At 37.7% G+C, this 23,280-nt stretch overlaps 2 protein-coding genes across 5 annotated transcripts; both read left to right on the top strand.

The window, feature by feature from the left end:
* The first annotated feature begins 760 nt into the window (after window positions 1-760).
* Window positions 761-3,632, top strand: LOC138903703 (uncharacterized). Its single transcript, XM_070192172.1, has 2 exons — window positions 761-1,068; window positions 2,716-3,632. Exons 1-2 carry the CDS (start codon window positions 813-815, stop codon window positions 2,835-2,837), a joined length of 378 nt encoding a protein of 125 aa, XP_070048273.1. The 5' UTR covers window positions 761-812; the 3' UTR covers window positions 2,838-3,632.
* A 7,430-nt stretch (window positions 3,633-11,062) lies between these two features.
* Window positions 11,063-19,357, top strand: LOC117274777 (uncharacterized). 4 transcript variants are annotated; one of them, XM_070191987.1, is made up of 5 exons: window positions 11,063-11,350; window positions 13,007-13,616; window positions 14,364-14,461; window positions 14,534-14,704; window positions 14,777-15,528. In XM_070191987.1, the coding sequence occupies exons 2-5, from the start codon at window positions 13,604-13,606 to the stop codon at window positions 14,828-14,830; spliced, it is 336 nt and encodes a 111-aa protein (XP_070048088.1). In that variant the 5' UTR covers window positions 11,063-11,350; window positions 13,007-13,603; the 3' UTR covers window positions 14,831-15,528. The 4 variants fall into 4 exon arrangements, 3 of the variants coding, with proteins under 3 accessions (XP_070048088.1, XP_070048087.1, XP_070048086.1); XM_070191986.1 differs by having other exon boundaries at window positions 11,064-11,350; window positions 14,771-15,528; XM_070191985.1 differs by lacking the exon at window positions 14,777-15,528 and adding an exon at window positions 18,371-19,357 and having other exon boundaries at window positions 11,065-11,350.
* The last annotated feature ends 3,923 nt before the right edge of the window (window positions 19,358-23,280 follow it).

Here is a 23,280-nt window from a genome sequence, read left to right on the forward strand (position 1 = left end):
GATCTCCTCTTTTATAATAAAGGGTCATTGTTTTATCTATAACAAAGTAATAAAATAATGCATATAGTGGAGGACCCATGATGATTTGTCTCTTCCTCGGTTCTCGTCAAGATTCTCTCCCTTAGTGAGGTTGTAACGACTCTTGTCTGTGGGTTCGATACTGGCTCAAACTCGATACTGTCTCGAGTTCGTTACTGGGTCGTCCCTTTGGTCTTACCTCGAGTTCGACCTTCGTGATGGGCGTGGTGCGTTTCAGACCTCGAAGCGACACCCTGTGGATCGATTTGGTCACGGGCTCGATAAGATTATCGAGCCAACTCCTCGAACAACCTTCGGACTCGAGGCTCGTTCGTACTACCTTCGAAACTAACTCCAAGCTCTACTCCTACTTCTTGCCATTCGAACTCGATCGAACGTAGGAAAATCTGAATCTATTTTAACCGTATACAGATATCAAGTCCCTTTACAATGTTTCTTCACATTTAGTACGTAATGTAATTAACATGTCTAGTTGTACGATGAAATTTGATATGGAGTTTAAGATATTAATTTTTACACACAGATATTAAATTACTAGCTAAAAAACTAATTTGATAGGAAAACATCACAATTAAGTTTAGAAGCTAAATATTTTAATACTTCGAATATTTAAAAGTTACATAAACATTTTTTAAGACTTAAAATGACTTCCAAAAAGTAAAAAAGGTGTCAACAAAAGAGAATACTGTATATTAACAATTAAAATAAGAGTAAATATATAAATACTAAAGCCATATTAATACTGCAAATATCAATTTACCGCGTGATGCACAATGGACCAGAGTAACGGACAACGCCGTGGAAACCAGCCGGAATATCACCGTAACCCTCATTCTGCGCCGCCGAATTGGCCTTCCGACGATACTATCTCTCGTAACGACGACAATCATAGAAGAAACTTTTTCGGCGACGGCAACCACTACAATCGCCGCCAACATCACCACCACCAAAACCCTAATTCCGAGCAGAATTTCGGTGGTTCACCGCCTCTTTCAGCTCGTAAGAGACCTTACGAGCAATTAACATCTGGTACAAAGCATTATTCTTCCGCTCCTAATTATCAATTCCAAAAAACAAAAACAAAAATCTGCTGGTCCTATCAAGAGTAAATTTAACTAAATTTTTTAGAGACTTGTTTATTTCATTTTTTATATCAAAAATTAAATTAAGTTATATATACTGTCAGTACTTGTTTTTCTGTAACTTTTTTAGTTGTAATGCAACTAACTCTAATCTATTTTGTAACGTTGCATCTTCTTGACGCCCCCAATGAAGAATCTTATTTCATCAAAAATATATATGGACAGTCCGTGTCGGAGCTAACTACACAGTGTAACATGTTGCTCTGCTGCTAACAGTACCTTTTAAGTGACATGATCGTGTACAAAATCTTTACATAATCACTGCATAAAACTTTAAACTCAATTAATTTTTTTTGGGGAACTATAGAAAAGAGCGTTGTAAGTTGATTGGTAGAAAGGTATATTCTAAAGTGTTGGTAAAAGTTATATACATTAATAGTGAAAATATTTTAAATTAAAATTCTCCTTGTGTAAAATTGGTGAAAAAATACATTCTAACTGTAAGATTTAACCTGATGTAGTAAGATACTTATGATTTAGTATATGTTATCAATCAATGATTATTAAATGGAGTTGCATACAATAAGTGACGTGATTATTAAAAGATCTTTATATGATCAATGCATAGAACTTAAAATTAATTAAAATTATTGTAATGTAAAACTGGTGGAAAGAGCCAAATGTTGAGCATGTGATATTTTTCTGAGTATTTGTGGGCTGTAGCAGTATTTCACAAGTATGACGTTCTGAATTTTGGAAAACCTTTTAGACTCTCATGATCGCATCGGATCTGCGAAACTCTATGTTGTAGGAGTCCCAAGATCTTTTATTTCCATGTTATGTTGTTGTTTGTTTGTTTGTTGGTTTTTATGACGGTAGTGGCCCGGGTTGGCTTGCGCCCACCTCGACTATTCCAGCTAATTGCCGCCCCCTAGCACAAATACCGGTAAACTTTGCCCACCAAGGCTTAGACAATTGGGAAGAAATCACCTAGTATTTTGCCTTCGCTGCGATTTGAACCTGATATCTTATAGTTCTTCTCCCACTTTATTAACCCAAGGATTAGACAAATGGGAAGAAATGATTTGTTCATTTTTTTGGAAAGGAACTCTCATTTGATAAATTTTGAATTAAAGTAGTATGTTATATTGCTGCAGAAGAGAACTGTAGCAAGTTAAGAAAATATGTTATCCTTGTTTCTGATATACAATGCCTAAATGAATTGGGACACTGCATATTAGTTAGCTTTCTAGTTGCATATTAGTTTCTTTAACCTATATGTGATATCAGCCTTCAGAGTGTGGGTTAATGCTCTTAGACTGATTCTAAAGATTTTTGTGAGGGAAAAATAAAAACAACACAAAGCTAGTTTGAACTCAAAATTTATGTTACTATCTGTAATATCAAAATCAATACATATTACATGTATAAACTACCTGACCAAAAAAAAAAAAAACAATGTTGCAAATGTCTTCACAGGTCTCAAACTTGAGAACATCCTTGTACAAAATTCACTATTGTATACTTTTTCTAATCTGTAATTTCAGATTCAAAACAGAGCAAGATTTTGAAACATCCCCTGTGTTTCTTGTAGTTGCTGCCATGGCGGATAATGGCAATTCAATGGCTGATAATGGCATTTCAATCGCTGATAATGGAAGTTCAATGGCTGAAAATGGCAATTCAATGCCTTCTCTCTCTCTGCCATTTCATTAAACAATTTCTTTCCAATCTCAAACGACACAAAAGCATCAATAGCACCATATTCAACTTGTTCATAGCTCAAATACTCTGCATCCCACTTACTTAAAGTAACATTCTCTGGCTTTTCCATTACTTTCCCAAGTACTGCTTTCGCCATTCTCTTTAAACCCATCTTTCCATACACACATTCACCTTAATACAACAATGCAAGTCGGTTCAAATCCACAGTATTCGCGACAAAAAGCCCGTGATCACACATCAACTTCTCAGCATCTCCCTCAACCCTGACACCAACAAATGTGAAATTTGGGTTACTCAGAAATTGTGCGAGGTATCCGGGCATGGAATCTTTGTGTAGGAGTTGAAAAAGAAGGCAACGTCGGCCTACACAAAGTTGGAGAAGAGAAACTGGTTGTTTGTCTTTTGGATTGAAATAAGGGAGCCACTCGATATCAAGACCAATAAGAAGCTTGTGTAGTCTTCGCCTATGAGTATGAATAGTATGCAAAATCCAGTCATTAACCACAATTGCATTCTTGGTTACAGTAACCTCTATTTGGTCACTGTAGAAAGAAATTCCGTACACTTCAGCCATTGATAAACAACACTAAAACAGAGAACTTTTGTTAATATGGAGTATAACTTGTGGAATGGAACAAATAAGGGGTTGTACCTATATATATATATATATAAGAGAGCGAGTTTTCCTAATTAACGTGGGATTGGAAATGGGAATAGGAAAGGGAATGTGTAGTAACGGTTTGGAAGTTACCAAAAAATTTCTTCCTATTCCTTGGTGAATTTGGTTTGCAACAAGAATTAAAACGTTAGTTTCCTAATTTTGTAGCGTCAATTAAATGAGAGTTTTTTTTGCTATAATAATTGTAGTAAATAAGAATTTTACTTCCCCACTTAAAATGGGATTCGGAATTGTTTTCCTATTCTGTGTTGGTTTAAGCTTTGGCGGCAAGAATGTAAAACGCGCAATTACAATAATGTCCGCTAGGTAAAAGGGATATTTTACTCATAAAATCTCTTTTCGTAATGGTTTTTGTGTAAATTTGTTTTTTGATTTTTTTTTTGTTTATTCGGATCAACTTAATAAGTATTTTTTATTGGTAAATATGAAAATTACATCTCAAATATCAAGAGGCAAACATAATTAGCATTTAAAATATGGAATCACACCTTTATTATAACAACACAAGTAAAATCAATATTTTCACTAGAGAATTACATCTTTTTCTATATATTAAAAATAAATTCACACCGGTAAGATAACATCTTCAATAAGGAAATTACACCAAACAGAATAAGAAAATTTAAAAACTATCTTCAATAGATAATTAAATAAACTACAAGTTCCCAAAAATCAAAATCATAAATCTCATATTCTTTTTAAGCAATACTTACGAAATTTTTATCATAATTTAATAGTAATGATATTTAAATTAAATAAACTACAAGTTCCCAGAACGGTGCACAAGGTATTCCGCGTTTACGTAGGGTTCAGAAAAGGGTCGCACTCTGAGGGGTGTGATGTAGACAGAATAAATAGTAAGAGAATGAATGACAATGTAATATTGTTAAAAACAGGGAATTTCAAGCTCTATATATTCTCATATCGCCTTCGATCACGTGAAATTTTGTTTCCTGGATGGTTCCGGCCACGTTTATCGGTAGGATTATCTCGCCTTTGGTGGTTTCACATGCCATATTGAATCCGTTCAGAACCAGAGTTGCGAGTACGATCTGGTCCTGCAAGCCGAGCTGTTCTACGACCCTCGATCTGATGATATTGACCGAGCTACCTGGATCAATTAACACACGCTTAATTTTAGTTTTATTCATAAGTTCGGATATTACCAATGCATCGTTATGGGGTTGGATGACTCCTTCTGTGTCTTCATCATCGAAGGACAAAGTCCCTATGAGTGTGTAATCTTTAGTCCGAGATCGTTTTCCCCCCACAATCGATGTTTTAGTGCGTTTAAGCACTGGTCCCTAAGGGATATCGACGTCGCCGATGATTATGTGGATGACGTGATGCGGTTTTTCTAGCTCGTTTTGCTTGCCGAAATCCTTGTTCTTAAAACGATTCTTCGCCCTATCACTCAGAAATTCCCGAGTGTGCCCTTTGTTAAATAAGCGAGCCGTTTTCTCTCTTAATTGCCTGCAATTTTCCGTTCTGTGACCATGGGTACCATGATATTTGCACATTTGATTGGGATTCCTTTGGGCAGGATCGGTCTGCATGGGTCGAGGCCATTTAGTGTCTTTGATGTGTCCGATAGCCCACACGATGGCGGGTGCATCAACGCTGAAGTTATACTCTGATAATCGAGGAACTTCTATAGGATCGGCATATTTATCAAAGCCGCTCTTGCTCATAAGTTCCCCGAGAGTTTTGCCTTCGATCAGCCCTTCAATTGTTCCGAACTGTATTGCGTGTGGAACTGTTGTTCATCCGATCTGTGACATACGGTTGATATCGGTCTCTGACCTACCTTTGTTCTCTGTCGATCTCCCTATGGTTTTTAGTGGTTGTCCTATTCTGATGCACGGGTCCATACGGAGCTCCCAACTGATCGTCCTCGACCCTGATTTTCGATTGATACCGGTTGTGTATATCTGCCCAAGTTATTGCTGGATACTCGATCAAATTTTATTTCAGCCGACGTGATGCTGTCGAATTTAGCTCGTTCAACCCTTGGGTGAAAGCTTGTATGGCCCAATCGTCTGTGACCGGTGGCAATTCTATGCGTTCCATTTGAAATCGGGATACGAATTCTCTCAGCATTTCATTACCCCTTTGCTTTACTTTGAAGAGGTCTGATTTCCTTGTTGCAACCTTTTTTGCACCAGCATATGCCTTTACGAACCAATCTTCTAACATGGCAAAAGAATCGATGGAATTTGGTGGTAAATTGTGATACCAGATCATTGTTCCCTTCGCGAGGGTCTCCCCGAACGTTTTCAACAACACGGATTCGATCTCATCGTCCTCCAAATCGTTGCCTTTGATGGCACATGTGTAAGATGTGACATGTTCGTTAGGATCGGTCGTACCGTTATATTTGAGAATTTTGGGTATACGAAATTTTTTGGGGATTAGTTTTGGGACGCACTCGAGGGAAAAGGCTTTTGTATGAATTTTTTCGAATCAAGCCCTTTTATCATTGGCGGAGCCCCCGGGATTTGATCGACCCTGGCATTATATGTTTACACTTTCTTGTCGTTTGCTTCGACTCATTTTGTGAGCTCCTCGAGCAATCTAGTAATTTTGGGAGTGGTCCCCGATTCTTGCTCGTTTGATTTCACTAATGGCGGGCTCCATTCTGGGGGTGATTTCTCAAAGCGGATTGGAGTCTAGCCTACTTTGTATAGGAGTTTGGTTCTGTAACTGAGTTATCGCTGCTTGTTGGGCTTGTAGCATTTTGAAGATCATACGCAAGCTGACCATGATTTCCCCCGTGTTGTGGGTGTCTCGGGCTACGTGCCGAGTATCGCCATGAATGCTTCTTTCCGGTTCGGAACGCTGATTCGCCTCCAGAGCTATTTGTGAATTGACATCCGATGGTACTTCGGTTTGAATTTTGGGTACTTCGATTCGAGCCTCGTTGCCATTGTCAGGTAGCCTTCCGTCCTCGGGTGCCAAGTTGTTGGTTTCATCTTGAAGGCCGACTTCTAGGTCGATAGGTAAAGCCAATGCTGACTTGAAGTTGTAAGCTGGAGTGTACTGTATATTTATATCAAACAATCATTGTTATCCTTAGCCCCACAGTGGGCGCTAAACTGTAATTTCCTTTGATACAAAGATAACAATACAAGTATTTTGACTATGAGGATAGGAATGATGAATAGAAAAATTGAATAAGATGAAGTAAAACAAGCCTAAAGAGATGTCTTTGTAAATGGAAAAAAGATCTGTTTATTCCAGTCTCTATTGTGTGTCTCTAGCTTACAAGGATCTCCTCTTTTATAATAAAGGGTCATTGTTTTATCTATAACAAAGTAATAAAATAATGCATATAGTGGAGGACCCATGATGATTTGTCTCTTCCTCGGTTCTCGTCAAGATTCTCTCCCTTAGTGAGGTTGTAACGGCTCTTGTCTGTAGGTTTGATACTGGCTCGAACTCGATACTGTCTCGAGTTCATTACTGGGTCGGCCCTTTGGTCTTACCTCGAGTTCGACCTTTGGTATGGGCGTGGTGCATTTCGGACCTCGAAGCGACACCTTGCGGATCGATTTGGTCACGGGCTTAATAAGATTATTGATCCAACTTCTCGAACAACGTTCGGACTCGAGGCTCATTCGTACTACCTTCGAAACTAACTCCAAACTCTACTCCGGCTTCTTGCCATTCGAACTCGATCAAACGTAGGAAAGCCTGAATCTATTTTAACCGTATACAGATAGTCCACTCGATTCTCATGAGGGATGCAGTGAGAATCGATATGATCTTCGATGGTTCGATCGGGCAATAAGCTGACGCTTTATCAGGGGTCGATTGTGACGTACGCGATAGTTGTCCCATCGATTTAGTCTTTCAAGGTATTTAATCCTTGTGAGATGGTGGTCGGCCACCTTTGATATTGAACCGTCATGACGCGAGCCTATAAATTACCCTTCCATACAACCTTTACCACTTTTGCGCCTTGTCTCTTCCAAATTCTCTTACTTTTTCTCTCTATTTCGTTGCTTTAGAGCCATTCACACTAGAGTTTTGGTACAGTCAATTTTTCACTTTCATTTGCATTTCTTCTTCTCGTATCAATGGCGAAAACTTCGAAAACCGTACCTTAGAAGGAGAAAGCTTCTTCTTCACGGCCGTCCGGCGATAAGGCGCCGGTGGAGCCGTCCATTCACGGCTATGTTCCCGGCCCGTGCACTCTGAAGATCGATTTTAAGGTAGAGAATTCTTCATCCGCTTCGGGTCGATGCGAGCACGTGTCGACGCATATGTGCTCTATAACGGAGGGTCACCTCGAGGCCGTCAGAAAAGACTGCAACTAGGGTCCCGAGGTCGTGTTGCAAATTCCATCCCCCGATGAGAGCGTCATCACCCATGTGGAGGGGTTTTTAAGTGTTTACACTTATCCCTTCACATTGGGACCCGTCGACCCGATGATTATTGATTTTTGCAAAAGGTATCAGGTCACCCTCGGTCAAATTCATCCCTCTTCATGGCGTATAGTGATCTTACTTCGCTTCTTCTCTATCAAAGTCGGGGGGCTGGATTTTTCTCTGAATCACCTCATACGATTGTATCGGCCTCAGATCTTTCGAGGACTGATCAGACTTCATCATCGGGCATCGAAGGCTCTGATGTCGAGAATCAATGAAGACAAGGATCGGGGTTGGATGGGTCGTTATATTCGAGTGAGGACCTGTGACCTTATTCCGGAAGAGAAGATTCCGTTCCCCGAAGAATGAAATTTCGACCGTAAGTGATTCTTGTTTTCTTTCCGTGTCTTTTCCCGATTTTTTTCTGATGTCTTTTCCTGATATTCAGCTGTCCCATGGATGCCACAAGCGGTACCTGACCTCGAGGATTGGGTTCGGAAGTTAGCCTCGACTTCCTCTTATGCCGAACGCGCTTGGCGTGATTTGGCTAAAGGTAGATGGGAGGCCAAGAACCATGGTAAGGTTTTGCTTCTTGTTTCCATCGAAGTATTATTTGTGTTCTATTTGTTGCTGATTTCCTTTCATGCAGGCGTAACCAAGGATGCCGCTTTGAGGTCTTCGAGTGGTGAAGAAGGAACCAAGTCCCCGGTCCCACACCCGGGGAAATATAAGAAGCGAAGGGCTTCCTCTCGGTCAGAGGAACCCAAGCAAAAAACTCAGAGGGTGAGGAGAAAAGCAATTGCCCTTCCGATTGACTCGGTCCAACGACTGAGAGAAGAAGAAGAAGAATAAGAAGAAGATAATGCCTCGGCTTTGGTGATCCGATCCGCAAAAGCTATCGAGGTTGCTAGAGCTCCCGAGCCGATGGCGGCTGTGTCGGTCGGGGTCGGTCCTGAAGTCCTGATTCTTGATCGGAGCACCCGAGTGATTTTCTCGGGGCTAAGACAATGGGTCATTCGCTTTCTCTTCTAACTTTTACTGAGGAGGCGTTAAAGGAAGCTCGAGAATTGAAGACTCCTGATATGGGCGGAGGCTCTAGTGTAGGGGACCATTTTAGGGATTGCTTTAGTGGAGTCGATGATGCTTCCGATATCGGTGACGCTTCTCTTCTACTGGAGGAGGCTCAACATTTCATTACTCGAGTAATGATTCTTCTACACTTGGTTTCTTTCTTCTTTTCCATACTTGACTCTTATTTTTTTCTTACTGTGCAGGCCATTAGTAGGTTTCGAGTCGATCTTAGCCAGTGTGAGGCCGAGCTCCGGAAGGTCTCGGGTGAGAGAGATGCCCTGCGGCTTCTTTGCAGCCAAAAGGACAAGGCTATAAAGGACCTCCAAGCGAATTTGGCTAAGGTCCGTGAAGAAGAGGCCGAACTCGATAAGCAGGTGAGCCTCGTTCTATTAAAGTATGAGTCTGACTCAACTGTGGAAGATAACCCTTCGTTGTCTCAGCTGCAGCTGAATTTTTTCGAATCAAGCCCTTTTATCATTGGCGGAGCCCCCGGAATTTGATCGACCCTGCATTATATGTTTCCACTTTCTTGTCGTTGGCTTCGACTTGGTTTGTGAGTTCCTCGAGCAATCTAGTAATTTCGGGAGTGGTCCCCGATTCTTGCTCGTTTGATTTCACTATGGCGGGCTCCGTTCTGGGGGTGACTTCTCGAAGCGGATTGGAGTCTGGCCTGCTTTGTATAGGAGTTTGGCTCTATAACTGAGCTATCGCTGCTTGTTGGGCTTGTAGCATTTCGAAGATCATACGCAAGCTGACCCCGATTTCTCCCATGTTGTGGGTGTCTCGGGATACGGGCCGAGTACCGCCCTGAATGCTTCTTTCCTGTTTGGAACGCTGATTCGCCTCCAGAGCTATTTGTGAATTGACATCCGATGGTTCTTCGGTTCGAATTTCGGGTACTTCGATTCGAGCCTCGTTGCCATCGTCAGGTAGCCTTCCATCCCCGGGTGCCAAGTTGTTGGTTTCATCTTGAAGGCCGACTTTGAGGTCGATAGGTAAAGCCATTGCTGACTTGAAGTTGTAAGCTGGAGTGTACTGTAGATTTATATCAAACAATCACTGTTATCCTTAGCCCCACGGTGGGCGCCAAACTGTTTACCCGAAAAATCGGATAACGTTAAATTTATGTATGGTTCTAAGGATACGTAATATTCTTTGATACAAAGATAACAATACAAGTATTTTGACTTTGAGGATAGGAATGATGAATAGAAAAATTGAATAAGATGAAGTAAAACAAGCCTAAAGAGATGTCTTTGTAAATGGGAAAAAGATCTGTTTATTCCAGTCTCTATTGTGTGTCTCTACCTTATAAGGATCTCCTCTTTTATAATAAAGGGTCATTGTTTTATCTATAACAAAGTAATAAAATAATGCATATAGTGGAGGACCCATGATGATTTGTCTCTTCCTCGGTTCTCGTCAAGATTCTCTCCATTGGTGCGGTTGTAACGACTCTTGTCTGTGGGTTCGATACTGGCTCAAACTCGATACTGTCTCGAGTTCGTTACTGGGTCGTCCCTTTGGTCTTACCTCGAGTTCGACCTTCGTGATGGGCGTGGTGCGTTTCAGACCTCGAAGCGACACCCTGTGGATCGATTTGGTCACGGGCTCGATAAGATTATCGAGCCAACTCCTCGAACAACCTTCGGACTCGAGGCTCGTTCGTACTACCTTCGAAACTAACTCCAAGCTCTACTCCTACTTCTTGCCATTCGAACTCGATCGAACGTAGGAAAATCTGAATCTATTTTAACCGTATACAGATATCAAGTCCCTTTACAATGTTTCTTCACATTTAGTACGTAATGTAATTAACATGTCTAGTTGTACGATGAAATTTGATATGGAGTTTAAGATATTAATTTTTACACACAGATATTAAATTACTAGCTAAAAAACTAATTTGATAGGAAAACATCACAATTAAGTTTAGAAGCTAAATATTTTAATACTTCGAATATTTAAAAGTTACATAAACATTTTTTAAGACTTAAAATGACTTCCAAAAAGTAAAAAAGGTGTCAACAAAAGAGAATACTGTATATTAACAATTAAAATAAGAGTAAATATATAAATACTAAAGCCATATTAATACTGCAAATATCAATTTACCGCGTGATGCACAATGGACCAGAGTAACGGACAACGCCGTGGAAACCAGCCGAAATATCACCGTAACCCTCATTCTGCGCCGCCGAATTGGCCTTCCGACGATACTATCTCTCGTAACGACGACAATCATAGATGAAACTTTTTCGGCGACGGCAACCACTACAATCGCCGCCAACATCACCACCACCAAAACCCTAATTCCGAGCAGAATTTCGGTGGTTCACCGCCTCTTTCAGCTCGTAAGAGACCTTACGAGCAATTAACATCTGGTACAAAGCATTATTCTTCCGCTCCTAATTATCAATTCCAAAAAACAAAAACAAAAATCTGCTGGTCCTATCAAGAGTAAATTTAACTAAATTTTTTAGAGACTTGTTTATTTCATTTTTTATATCAAAAATTAAATTAAGTTATATATACTGTCAGTACTTGTTTTTCTGTAACTTTTTTAGTTGTAATGCAACTAACTCTAATCTATTTTGTAACGTTGCATCTTCTTGACGCCCCCAATGAAGAATTTTATTTCATCAAAAATATATATGGACAGTCCGTGTCGGAGCTAACTACACAGTGTAACATGTTGCTCTGCTGCTAACAGTACCTTTTAAGTGACATGATCGTGTACAAAATCTTTACATAATCACTGCATAAAACTTTAAACTCAATTAATTTTTTTTGGGGAACTATAGAAAAGAGCGTTGTAAGTTGATTGGTAGAAAGGTATATTCTAAAGTGTTGGTAAAAGTTATATACATTAATAGTGAAAATATTTTAAATTAAAATTCTCCTTGTGTAAAATTGGTGAAAAAATACATTCTAACTGTAAGATTTAACCTGATGTAGTAAGATACTTATGATTTAGTATATGTTATCAATCAATGATTATTAAATGGAGTTGCATACAATAAGTGACGTGATTATTAAAAGATCTTTATATGATCAATGCATAGAACTTAAAATTAATTAAAATTATTGTAATGTAAAACTGGTGGAAAGAGCCAAATGTTGAGCATGTGATATTTTTCTGAGTATTTGTGGGCTGTAGCAGTATTTCACAAGTATGACGTTCTGAATTTTGGAAAACCTTTTAGACTCTCATGATCGCATCGGATCTGCGAAACTCTATGTTGTAGGAGTCCCAAGATCTTTTATTTCCATGTTATGTTGTTGTTTGTTTGTTTGTTGGTTTTTATGACGGTAGTGGCCCGGGTTGGCTTGCGCCCACCTCGACTATTCCAGCTAATTGCCGCCCCCTAGCACAAATACCGGTAAACTTTGCCCACCAAGGCTTAGACAATTGGGAAGAAATCACATAGTATTTTGCCTTCGCTGCGATTTGAACCTGATATCTTATAGTTCTTCTCCCACTTTATTAACCCAAGGATTAGACAAATGGGAAGAAATGATTTGTTCATTTTTTTGGAAAGGAACTCTCATTTGATAAATTTTGAATTAAAGTAGTATGTTATATTGCTGCAGAAGAGAACTGTAGCAAGTTAAGAAAATATGTTATCCTTGTTTCTGATATACAATGCCTAAATGAATTGGGACACTGCATATTAGTTAGCTTTCTAGTTGCATATTAGTTTCTTTAACCTATATGTGATATCAGCCTTCAGAGTGTGGGTTAATGCTCTTAGACTGATTCTAAAGATTTTTGTGAGGGAAAAATAAAAACAACACAAAGCTAGTTTGAACTCAAAATTTATGTTACTATCTGTAATATCAAAATCAATACATATTACATGTATAAACTACTTGACCAAAAGCAAAAGAAAAAACAAAACAATATTGCAAAAGTCTTCACAGGTCTCAAACTTGAGGACATCCTTGTACAAAGTTTACTATTGTGTACTTTGTCTAATGTTGTTATTTCAGATTCAAAACAGAGCAAGATTTTGAAACATCCCCTGTGTTTCTTGTAGTTGCTGCCATGGCGGATAATGGCAATTCAATGGCTGATAATGGCATTTCAATCGCTGATAATGGAAGTTCAATGGCTGAAAATGGCAATTCAATGCCTTCTCTCTCTCTGCCATTTCATTAAACAATTTCTTTCCAATCTCAAACGACACAAAAGCATCAATAGCACCATATTCAACTTGTTCATAGCTCAAATACTCTGCATCCCACTTACTCAAAGTAACATTCTCTGGCTTTTCCATTACTTTCCCAAGTACTGCTTTCGCCATTCTCTTTAAACCCATCTTTCCATACACATATTCACCATAATACAACAATGCAAGCCGGTTCAAATCCACAGTATTCGCGACAAAAAGCCCGTGATCACACATCAACTTCTCAGCATCTCCCTCAACCCTGACACCAACAAATGTGAAATTTGGGTTACTCAGAAATTGTGCGAGGTATCCGGGCATGGAATCTTTGTGTAGGAGTTGAAAAAGAAGGCAACGTCGGCCTACACAAAGTTGGAGAAGAGAAACTGGTTGTTTGTCTTTTGGATTGAAATAAGGGAGCCACTCGATATCAAGACCAATAAGAAGCTTGTGGAGTCTCCGCCTATGAGTATGAACGGTATGCAAAATCCAGTCATTAACCACAATTGCATTCTTGGTTACAGTAACCTCTATTTGGTCACTGTAGAAAGAAACTCCGTACACTTCAGCCATTGATAAACAACACTAAAACAGAGAACTTTTGTTAATATGGAGTATAACTTGTGGAATGGAATGAATAAGGGGGTTGTACCTATATATATAAGAGAGCGAGTTTTCCTAATTAACGTGCGATTGGAAATGGGAATAGGAAATGGAATGGGAAGTAACGGTTTGGAAGTTACCAAATTTTTTCTTCCTATTCCTTGGTGAATTTGCTTTGCAACAAGAATTAAAACGTTAGTTTCCTAATTTTGTAGCGTCAATTAAATGAGAGTTTTTTGCTATAATAATTGTAGTATATAGAAATTTTACTTTCCCACTTAAAATGGGATTCAGAATTGTTTTCCTAATCTGTGTTGGTTTAAGCTTTGCGGCAAGAATGTAAAACGCGTAATTACAATAATGTCCGCTAGGTAAAAGGGATATTTTACTCATAAAATCTCTTTTCGTAATGGTTTTTGTGTAAATTTGTTTTTCGATTTTTTTTTTTTGTTTATTTGGATCAACTTAATAAGTATTTTTTATTGGTAAATATGAAAATTACATCTCAAATATCAAGAAGCGAACATAATTAGCATTTTAAATAAGGAATCACATCTTTATTATAACAACACAAGTAAAATCAACATTTTTACTAGGGCATTACATCTTTTTTCTGTACTAGGGGACCATTTTAGGGATTGCTTTACTGGAGTCGATGATGCTTCCGATATCGGTGACGTTTCTCTTCTACTGGAGGAGGCTCAACATTTCATTACTCGAGTAATGATTCTTCTACACTTGGTTTCTTTCTTCTTTTCCATACTTGACTCTTATTTTTTTCTTACTGTGCAGGCCATTAGTAGGTTTCGAGTCGATCTTAGCCAGTGTGAGGCCGAGCTCCGGAAGGTCTCGGGTGAGAGAGATGCCCTGCGGCTTCTTTGCAGCCAAAAGGACAAGGCTATAAAGGACCTCCAAGCGAATTTGGCTAAGGTCCGTGAAGAAGAGGACGAACTCGATAAGCAGGTGAGCCTCGTTCTGTTAAAGTATGAGTCTGACTCAACTGTGGAAGTTAACCCTTCGTTGTCTCAGCTGCAGCTGAATTTTTTCGAATCAAGCCCTTTTATCATTGGCGGAGCCCCCGGAATTTGATCGACCCTGCATTATATGTTTCCACTTTCTTGTCGTTGGCTTCGACTTGGTTTGTGAGTTCCTCGAGCAATCTAGTAATTTCGGGAGTGGTCCCCGATTCTTGCTCGTTTGATTTCACTATGGCGGGCTCCGTTCTGGGGGTGACTTCTCGAAGCGGATTGGAGTCTGGCCTGCTTTGTATAGGAGTTTGGCTCTATAACTGAGCTATCGCTGCTTGTTGGGCTTGTAGCATTTCGAAGATCATACGCAAGCTGACCCCGATTTCTCCCATGTTGTGGGTGTCTCGGGATACGGGCCGAGTACCGCCCTGAATGCTTCTTTCCTGTTTGGAACGCTGATTCGCCTCCAGAGCTATTTGTGAATTGACATCCGATGGTTCTTCGGTTCGAATTTCGGGTACTTCGATTCGAGCCTCGTTGCCATCGTCAGGTAGCCTTCCATCCCCGGGTGCCAAGTTGTTGGTTTCATCTTGAAGGCCGACTTTGAGGTCGATAGGTAAAGCCATTGCTGACTTGAAGTTGTAAGCTGGAGTGTACTGTAGATTTATATCAAACAATCACTGTTATCCTTAGCCCCACGGTGGGCGCCAAACTGTTTACCCGAAAAATCGGATAACGTTAAATTTATGTATGGTTCTAAGGATACGTAATATTCTTTGATACAAAGATAACAATACAAGTATTTTGACTTTGAGGATAGGAATGATGAATAGAAAAATTGAATAAGATGAAGTAAAACAAGCCTAAAGAGATGTCTTTGTAAATGGGAAAAAGATCTGTTTATTCCAGTCTCTATTGTGTGTCTCTAGCTTATAAGGATCTCCTCTTTTATAATAAAGGGTCATTGTTTTATCTATAACAAAGTAATAAAATAATGCATATAGTGGAGGACCCATGATGATTTGTCTCTTCCTCGGTTCTCGTCAAGATTCTCTCCATTGGTGCGGTTGTAACGACTCTTGTCTGTGGGTTCGATACTGGCTCAAACTCGATACTGTCTCGAGTTCGTTACTGGGTCGTCCCTTTGGTCTTACCTCGAGTTCGACCTTCGTGATGGGCGTGGTGCGTTTCAGACCTCGAAGCGACACCCTGTGGATCGATTTGGTCACGGGCTCGATAAGATTATCGAGCCAACTCCTCGAACAACCTTCGGACTCGAGGCTCGTTCGTACTACCTTCGAAACTAACTCCAAGCTCTACTCCTACTTCTTGCCATTCGAACTCGATCGAACGTAGGAAAATCTGAATCTATTTTAACCGTATACAGATATCAAGTCCCTTTACAATGTTTCTTCACATTTAGTACGTAATGTAATTAACATGTCTAGTTGTACGATGAAATTTGATATGGAGTTTAAGATATTAATTTTTACACACAGATATTAAATTACTAGCTAAAAAACTAATTTGATAGGAAAACATCACAATTAAGTTTAGAAGCTAAATATTTTAATACTTCGAATATTTAAAAGTTACATAAACATTTTTTAAGACTTAAAATGACTTCCAAAAAGTAAAAAAGGTGTCAACAAAAGAGAATACTGTATATTAACAATTAAAATAAGAGTAAATATATAAATACTAAAGCCATATTAATACTGCAAATATCAATTTACCGCGTGATGCACAATGGACCAGAGTAACGGACAACGCCGTGGAAACCAGCCGGAATATCACCGTAACCCTCATTCTGCGCCGCCGAATTGGCCTTCCGACGATACTATCTCTCGTAACGACGACAATCATAGAAGAAACTTTTTCGGCGACGGCAACCACTACAATCGCCGCCAACATCACCACCACCAAAACCCTAATTCCGAGCAGAATTTCGGTGGTTCACCGCCTCTTTCAGCTCGTAAGAGACCTTACGAGCAATTAACATCTGGTACAAAGCATTATTCTTCCGCTCCTAATTATCAATTCCAAAAAACAAAAACAAAAATCTGCTGGTCCTATCAAGAGTAAATTTAACTAAATTTTTTAGAGACTTGTTTATTTCATTTTTTATATCAAAAATTAAATTAAGTTATATATACTGTCAGTACTTGTTTTTCTGTAACTTTTTTAGTTGTAATGCAACTAACTCTAATCTATTTTGTAACGTTGCATCTTCTTGACGCCCCCAATGAAGAATCTTATTTCATCAAAAATATATATGGACAGTCCGTGTCGGAGCTAACTACACAGTGTAACATGTTGCTCTGCTGCTAACAGTACCTTTTAAGTGACATGATCGTGTACAAAATCTTTACATAATCACTGCATAAAACTTTAAACTCAATTAATTTTTTTTGGGGAACTATAGAAAAGAGCGTTGTAAGTTGATTGGTAGAAAGGTATATTCTAAAGTGTTGGTAAAAGTTATATACATTAATAGTGAAAATATTTTAAATTAAAATTCTCCTTGTGTAAAATTGGTGAAAAAATACATTCTAACTGTAAGATTTAACCTGATGTAGTAAGATACTTATGATTTAGTATATGTTATCAATCAATGATTATTAAATGGAGTTGCATACAATAAGTGACGTGATTATTAAAAGATCTTTATATGATCAATGCATAGAACTTAAAATTAATTAAAATTATTGTAATGTAAAACTGGTGGAAAGAGCCAAATGTTGAGCATGTGATATTTTTCTGAGTATTTGTGGGCTGTAGCAGTATTTCACAAGTATGACGTTCTGAATTTTGGAAAACCTTTTAGACTCTCATGATCGCATCGGATCTGCGAAACTCTATGTTGTAGGAGTCCCAAGATCTTTTATTTCCATGTTATGTTGTTGTTTGTTTGTTTGTTGGTTTTTATGACGGTAGTGGCCCGGGTTGGCTTGCGCCCACCTCGACTATTCCAGCTAATTGCCGCCCCCTAGCACAGATACCGGTAAACTTTGCCCACCAAGGCTTAGACAATTGGGAAGAAATCACCTAGTATTTTGCCTTCGCTGCGATTTGAACCTGATATCTTATAGTTCTTCTCCCACTTTATTAACCCAAGGATTAGACAAATGGGAAGAAATGATTTGTTCATTTTTTTGGAAAGGAACTCTCATTTGATAAATTTTGAATTAAAGTAGTATGTTATATTGCTGCAGAAGAGAACTGTAGCAAGTTAAGAAAATATGTTATCCTTGTTTCTGATATACAATGCCTAAATGAATTGGGACACTGCATATTAGTTAGCTTTCTAGTTGCATATTAGTTTCTTTAACCTATATGTGATATCAGCCTTCAGGGTGTGGGTTAATGCTCTTAGACTGATTCTAAAGATTTTTGTGAGGGAAAAATAAAAACAACACAAAGCTAGTTTGAACTCAAAATTTATGTTACTATCTGTAATATCAAAATCAATACATATTACATGTATAAACTACTTGACCAAAAGCAAAAGAAAAAACTAAACAATATTGCAAAAGTCTTCACAGGTCTCAAACTTGAGGACATCCTTGTACAAAGTTTACTATTGTGTACTTTGTCTAATGTTGTTATTTCAGATTCAAAACAGAGCTAGATTTTGAAACATTCCTTGTGTCTCTTGTAGCTGCTGCCGTGGCGGATAATGGCAAGTCAATGGCTGATAATGGAAGTTCAATCGCTGATAATGGCAATTCAATGCCTTCTCTCTCTCTGCCATTTCATTAAACAATTTCTTTCCAATCTCAAACGACACAAAAGCATCAATAGCACCATATTCAACTTGTTCATAGCTCAAATACTCTGCATCCCACTTACTCAAAGTAACATTCTCTGGCTTTTCCATTACTTTCCCAAGTACTGCTTTCGCCATTCTCTTTAAACCCATCTTTCCATACACATATTCACCATAATACAACAATGCAAGCCGGTTCAAATCCACAGTATTCGCGACAAAAAGCCCGTGATCACACATCAACTTCTCAGCATCTCCCTCAACCCTGACACCAACAAATGTGAAATTTGGGTTACTCAGAAATTGTGCGAGGTATCCGGGCATGGAATCTTTGTGTAGGAGTTGAAAAAGAAGGCAACGTCGGCCTACACAAAGTTGGAGAAGAGAAACTGGTTGTTTGTCTTTTGGATTGAAATAAGGGAGCCACTCGATATCAAGACCAATAAGAAGCTTGTGGAGTCTCCGCCTATGAGTATGAACGGTATGCAAAATCCAGTCATTAACCACAATTGCATTCTTGGTTACAGTAACCTCTATTTGGTCACTGTAGAAAGAAACTCCGTACACTTCAGCCATTGATAAACAACACTAAAACAGAGAACTTTTGTTAATATGGAGTATAACTTGTGGAATGGAATGAATAAGGGGGTTGTACCTATATATATAAGAGAGCGAGTTTTCCTAATTAACGTGCGATTGGAAATGGGAATAGGAAATGGAATGGGAAGTAACGGTTTGGAAGTTACCAAATTTTTTCTTCCTATTCCTTGGTGAATTTGCTTTGCAACAAGAATTAAAACGTTAGTTTCCTAATTTTGTAGCGTCAATTAAATGAGAGTTTTTTGCTATAATAATTGTAGTATATAGAAATTTTACTTTCCCACTTAAAATGGGATTCGGAATTGTTTTCCTAATCTGTGTTGGTTTAAGCTTTGCGGCAAGAATGTAAAACGCGCAATTACAATAATGTCCGCTAGGTAAAAGGGATATTTTACTCATAAAATCTCTTTTCGTAATGGTTTTTGTGTAAATTTGTTTTTTGATTTTTTTTTTTTTTTTATTCGGATCAACTTAATAAGTATTTTTTATTGGTAAATATGAAAATTACATCTCAAATATCAAGAAGCGAACATAGTTAGCATTTTAAATAAGGAATCACATCTTTATTATAACAACACAAGTAAAATCAACATTTTCACTAGGGAATTACATCTTTTTTCTGTATATTAAAAATAAATTCACACCAGTAAGATAACATCTTCAATAAGGGAATTATACCAAACAGAGTAAGAAAATTACAAAAAATATCTTCAATAGATAATTAAATAAACTACAAGTTCCCAAAATCAAAATCATAAATCTCATATTCTTTTTATGCAATACTCACGAAATTTTTATCATAATTTAATAGTAAAGAGATTTAAATTATATTTAATAATCATAGAATAACACAAATTTTTATGATATAATAAAAGATGAAAATTGAATTTGATCACAATCCAAAATTTCCCATCGAGACCCAAGTTTTTCGGATTTGAAAGAAGAAAACTCATAGATTTGAGATTAAGAGGAATGCTTATTTTATGTAATTTTAAAATTTTGGAATAATAGAAAATAGAGAGGAAAATAATATAAAATAATAATAATAATAATAATAATAATAAAACAACAAATAAAAAATTGGGAGGTAGCCGAAAAGGAAAATGACTAGGATAAAAGGAAATAAAAAGCACAAAGAAAAGGAAAAATCGAATTTTACATACGAGAAAAGCTTTCAAAAAGGTCTACCACCTATGATACCTTTATCTAGTTTACGACTACGGATGACATAATTAAATATTTAATTTAATTTAAAAAAATTTCAACTTCTGAATACGATAACTTTATAATCTTAGCAGGTGCCATGCCACCCCATCCTAAAGGGATGGATCCACCCCTAAACTTAAACACAGTAAATTAGTATGATTTAATATAAACTATCTCGTGCGAGTATGTTTTTTAACACTCCTGTAATATCCTCATCTCTTTTGACTTTTTTGTAATATTCTTCAAGTTTTCAGTCAAGAGGTACAAAAGTGACAAGTGTCTACTTCGATATCATTCTTATAGTTAAAATCTGTATCTCCCAAAGTATTCAAATTAAATGGAAACATCTTCATTCTTCAACAAAGAAAAATTTACTCTTTATAAATAATTAGAAAATCATGATGATTAATAACTAATTGGATTTTAATGTTCACAAATATGAATGGTCAAATCCAAATACTCAACGAGAACTAGATGGTCCACTGAGGTAGTGACGGGGCCAGAATTTTTATTAAGGGGAGTCAAAATATAAAAAAACAAACTCACCAAGAAGTTAAGGGATGTCATTCATTATATAGTATATATACATATTTTTTTAAAAATTACTGAGCTAAACACTGTAATTTTTTGACGAATATATGTGGCTCCGCCACTGTCTGAGGTGCGTCATGTACGTAGAGATACTTCATGTATACTTTATGTCATTACTAAAAAATGGAACTCTAGTGGCCATGCCCATCCCTTAGCTTGCTCAGTTGTTTTTTTGGTTTCTTACCCGATGTATTATACTGTATTTAGGCCCGACTAAATTCTAGTATGTGCTGCTTTGTTACGCCAAAACGTAAATGTCCAAGTCTAACCACTATACATAATAATTTTATATTAAAATGTTTGAAATCATTGGATAAGATCTAATATATTGGGAAATAGAGTAAGCTGCGAATACAAGTTTCTTAATTATCTCATTAATCTTGTGCTATGTCTCATGTCATGTCTTTTTAAGGCATTTAGCTTTTGAAGTTACAATTTTAAAAAACTGAGTAAACTGTCATGCCAAACAATCTTTTAAGTATTGTATATAGCCAAATGCATGATTGTATATTCTGAAATCAAATGCTACCTACCACTCAAAACCTACAGAAATGTGAAAGAGTAAGCAATTCATAATAAGTAGAATTAAAAATGGGAACATTATATTCTGAAAGAAGCACAAAAATGCTTCCCACAGTAGATCAAGTTCTATTCTTTGCCCTTTATTCTTCTCGAGATCCAAAGGTAAGTTTACTGCAAATTAACTGTTTGGTACTATCCACTAAGGAACTGGCGGCCCGATGCACTAAACTCCCGCTTTGCATGGGGTCCGGAAAGGACCGGACCATAAGGGTCTATTGTACGCAATCTTACCGTGCATTTCTGCAAGAAGCTTACTATCCACTAAGGAACTAAGATTTACAAAATGTTCAGAGGTTTACAAGACACCTATTCACAGACTATTTACGGACAACCCAGTGCACAAGGCATCTCGCGTTCGCTTAGGGTCCGAGGAAGGACCGCACCTCAAGAGATGTGATCTAAACAGCCTACCCTAATACAAACATTAGTGGTTGCTTCGGCTCGAACCGTGACCTATAGGTCACATGAAGACAGTTTTACCGTTGATAATAGAAGTATACAGAAGCAATGTATCTAATTTATGTATTTGAACTGTTCAGCCAATTCCCTATCAGATCATCACGAGGAAGGAGCACAAATGAACAACAAATCTCAAATTAAAATGTAGCAGATGGTTTAATAAATTAAAGAACATCAGCCTCTTAATGTGCAGCAATTTTCAAACATGTTGAAAATGTCAAATTATTTTAATTGCCGTCAACTAATTCAGACAACAGAAATATGGAAGGCTAAGATTTGGTATAGCAGGAAGTATATATTAAATAATTATCCATGAGGATAAATTCTTGAATTCTTCTTCCATTTGAAGCATGCATATATGTTGAAGGGCTTATATCGTTCATGGAATTGCATAGTTTTGGGACCGCATTACCACAATAACAAAACGTGAACATATTTATTGCAGTTATCAATCCATCCATCTCGTAAGTGTTCCTTTCTATTGAAAACCAACACCATCAACTGCACTCGCCCAAAAAACCAAACCAACTAGAATAATAAATTAAAGGCCAAAACTTCTCCAGCAAAAATATAAGCCAATAATCCTAAGCTTTTTAACCATGTAGTTGCCTATATTATGTGATCAACTAGAAAGACAAATGTTTCTCTGTCCTAGTATGAAAATTTGCATTTGGGAATAGTTTTTGCAGATTGTCACCTTTTAATATTAGGAACTCAATTGCAACCAAGTATAGCTCTAACGTACATGAAAATTGATATTATGACTGTCTCTTTGTTCCCAAAAGCAAATTCCTGACACTCGTGAATTAGCTTGTGGGAATAAAGGAAGAACAATAATATCAATTTTCATTTATCTTGAACTATACTAAGCTGCAATTGAGTTCCTAATATTAAAAGGCAACAATTTGCAAAAGCTATTCCCAAATGCAAATTTTCATATTGATGGCCGGAAAATAGTAGACAGAGAAACCTTTGTCTTTTCTAGTTGCTCTCATAATATTGCCAACAACATGGCTAAAAAACTTAGGATTATTAGCTTATGTTTTTGCTGGAGGAGTTTTATCCTCTATTATTCTAGTATTTCGTTTAGTTCTTGGGCGAGTGTACTTGATGGTATTGGTTTTCAACCGAAAGGAATACCTTAAAGACGGAATGGATTGGCAACTGCAGTAAATATGTTTACCTTCTGTTGTTGGGGTTGTAACGACCCGGCCGGTCGTTTTGAGTATTATAACTCTGTTTCCTCATTTACTGCTCAAATTATACTTTACAGTTGTTGTGTGAATTGCCGGGGTAAAAAGTTCAGGTCCGGTGAGGTTTTGGAATGAATTGGACCATTTAATTGCAAGGTTTAAAGCTTAAGA

This window comes from Nicotiana tomentosiformis, chromosome 12 (genome assembly GCF_000390325.3).
Source record: "Nicotiana tomentosiformis chromosome 12, ASM39032v3, whole genome shotgun sequence".
NCBI lineage: Eukaryota > Viridiplantae > Streptophyta > Magnoliopsida > Solanales > Solanaceae > Nicotiana > Nicotiana tomentosiformis.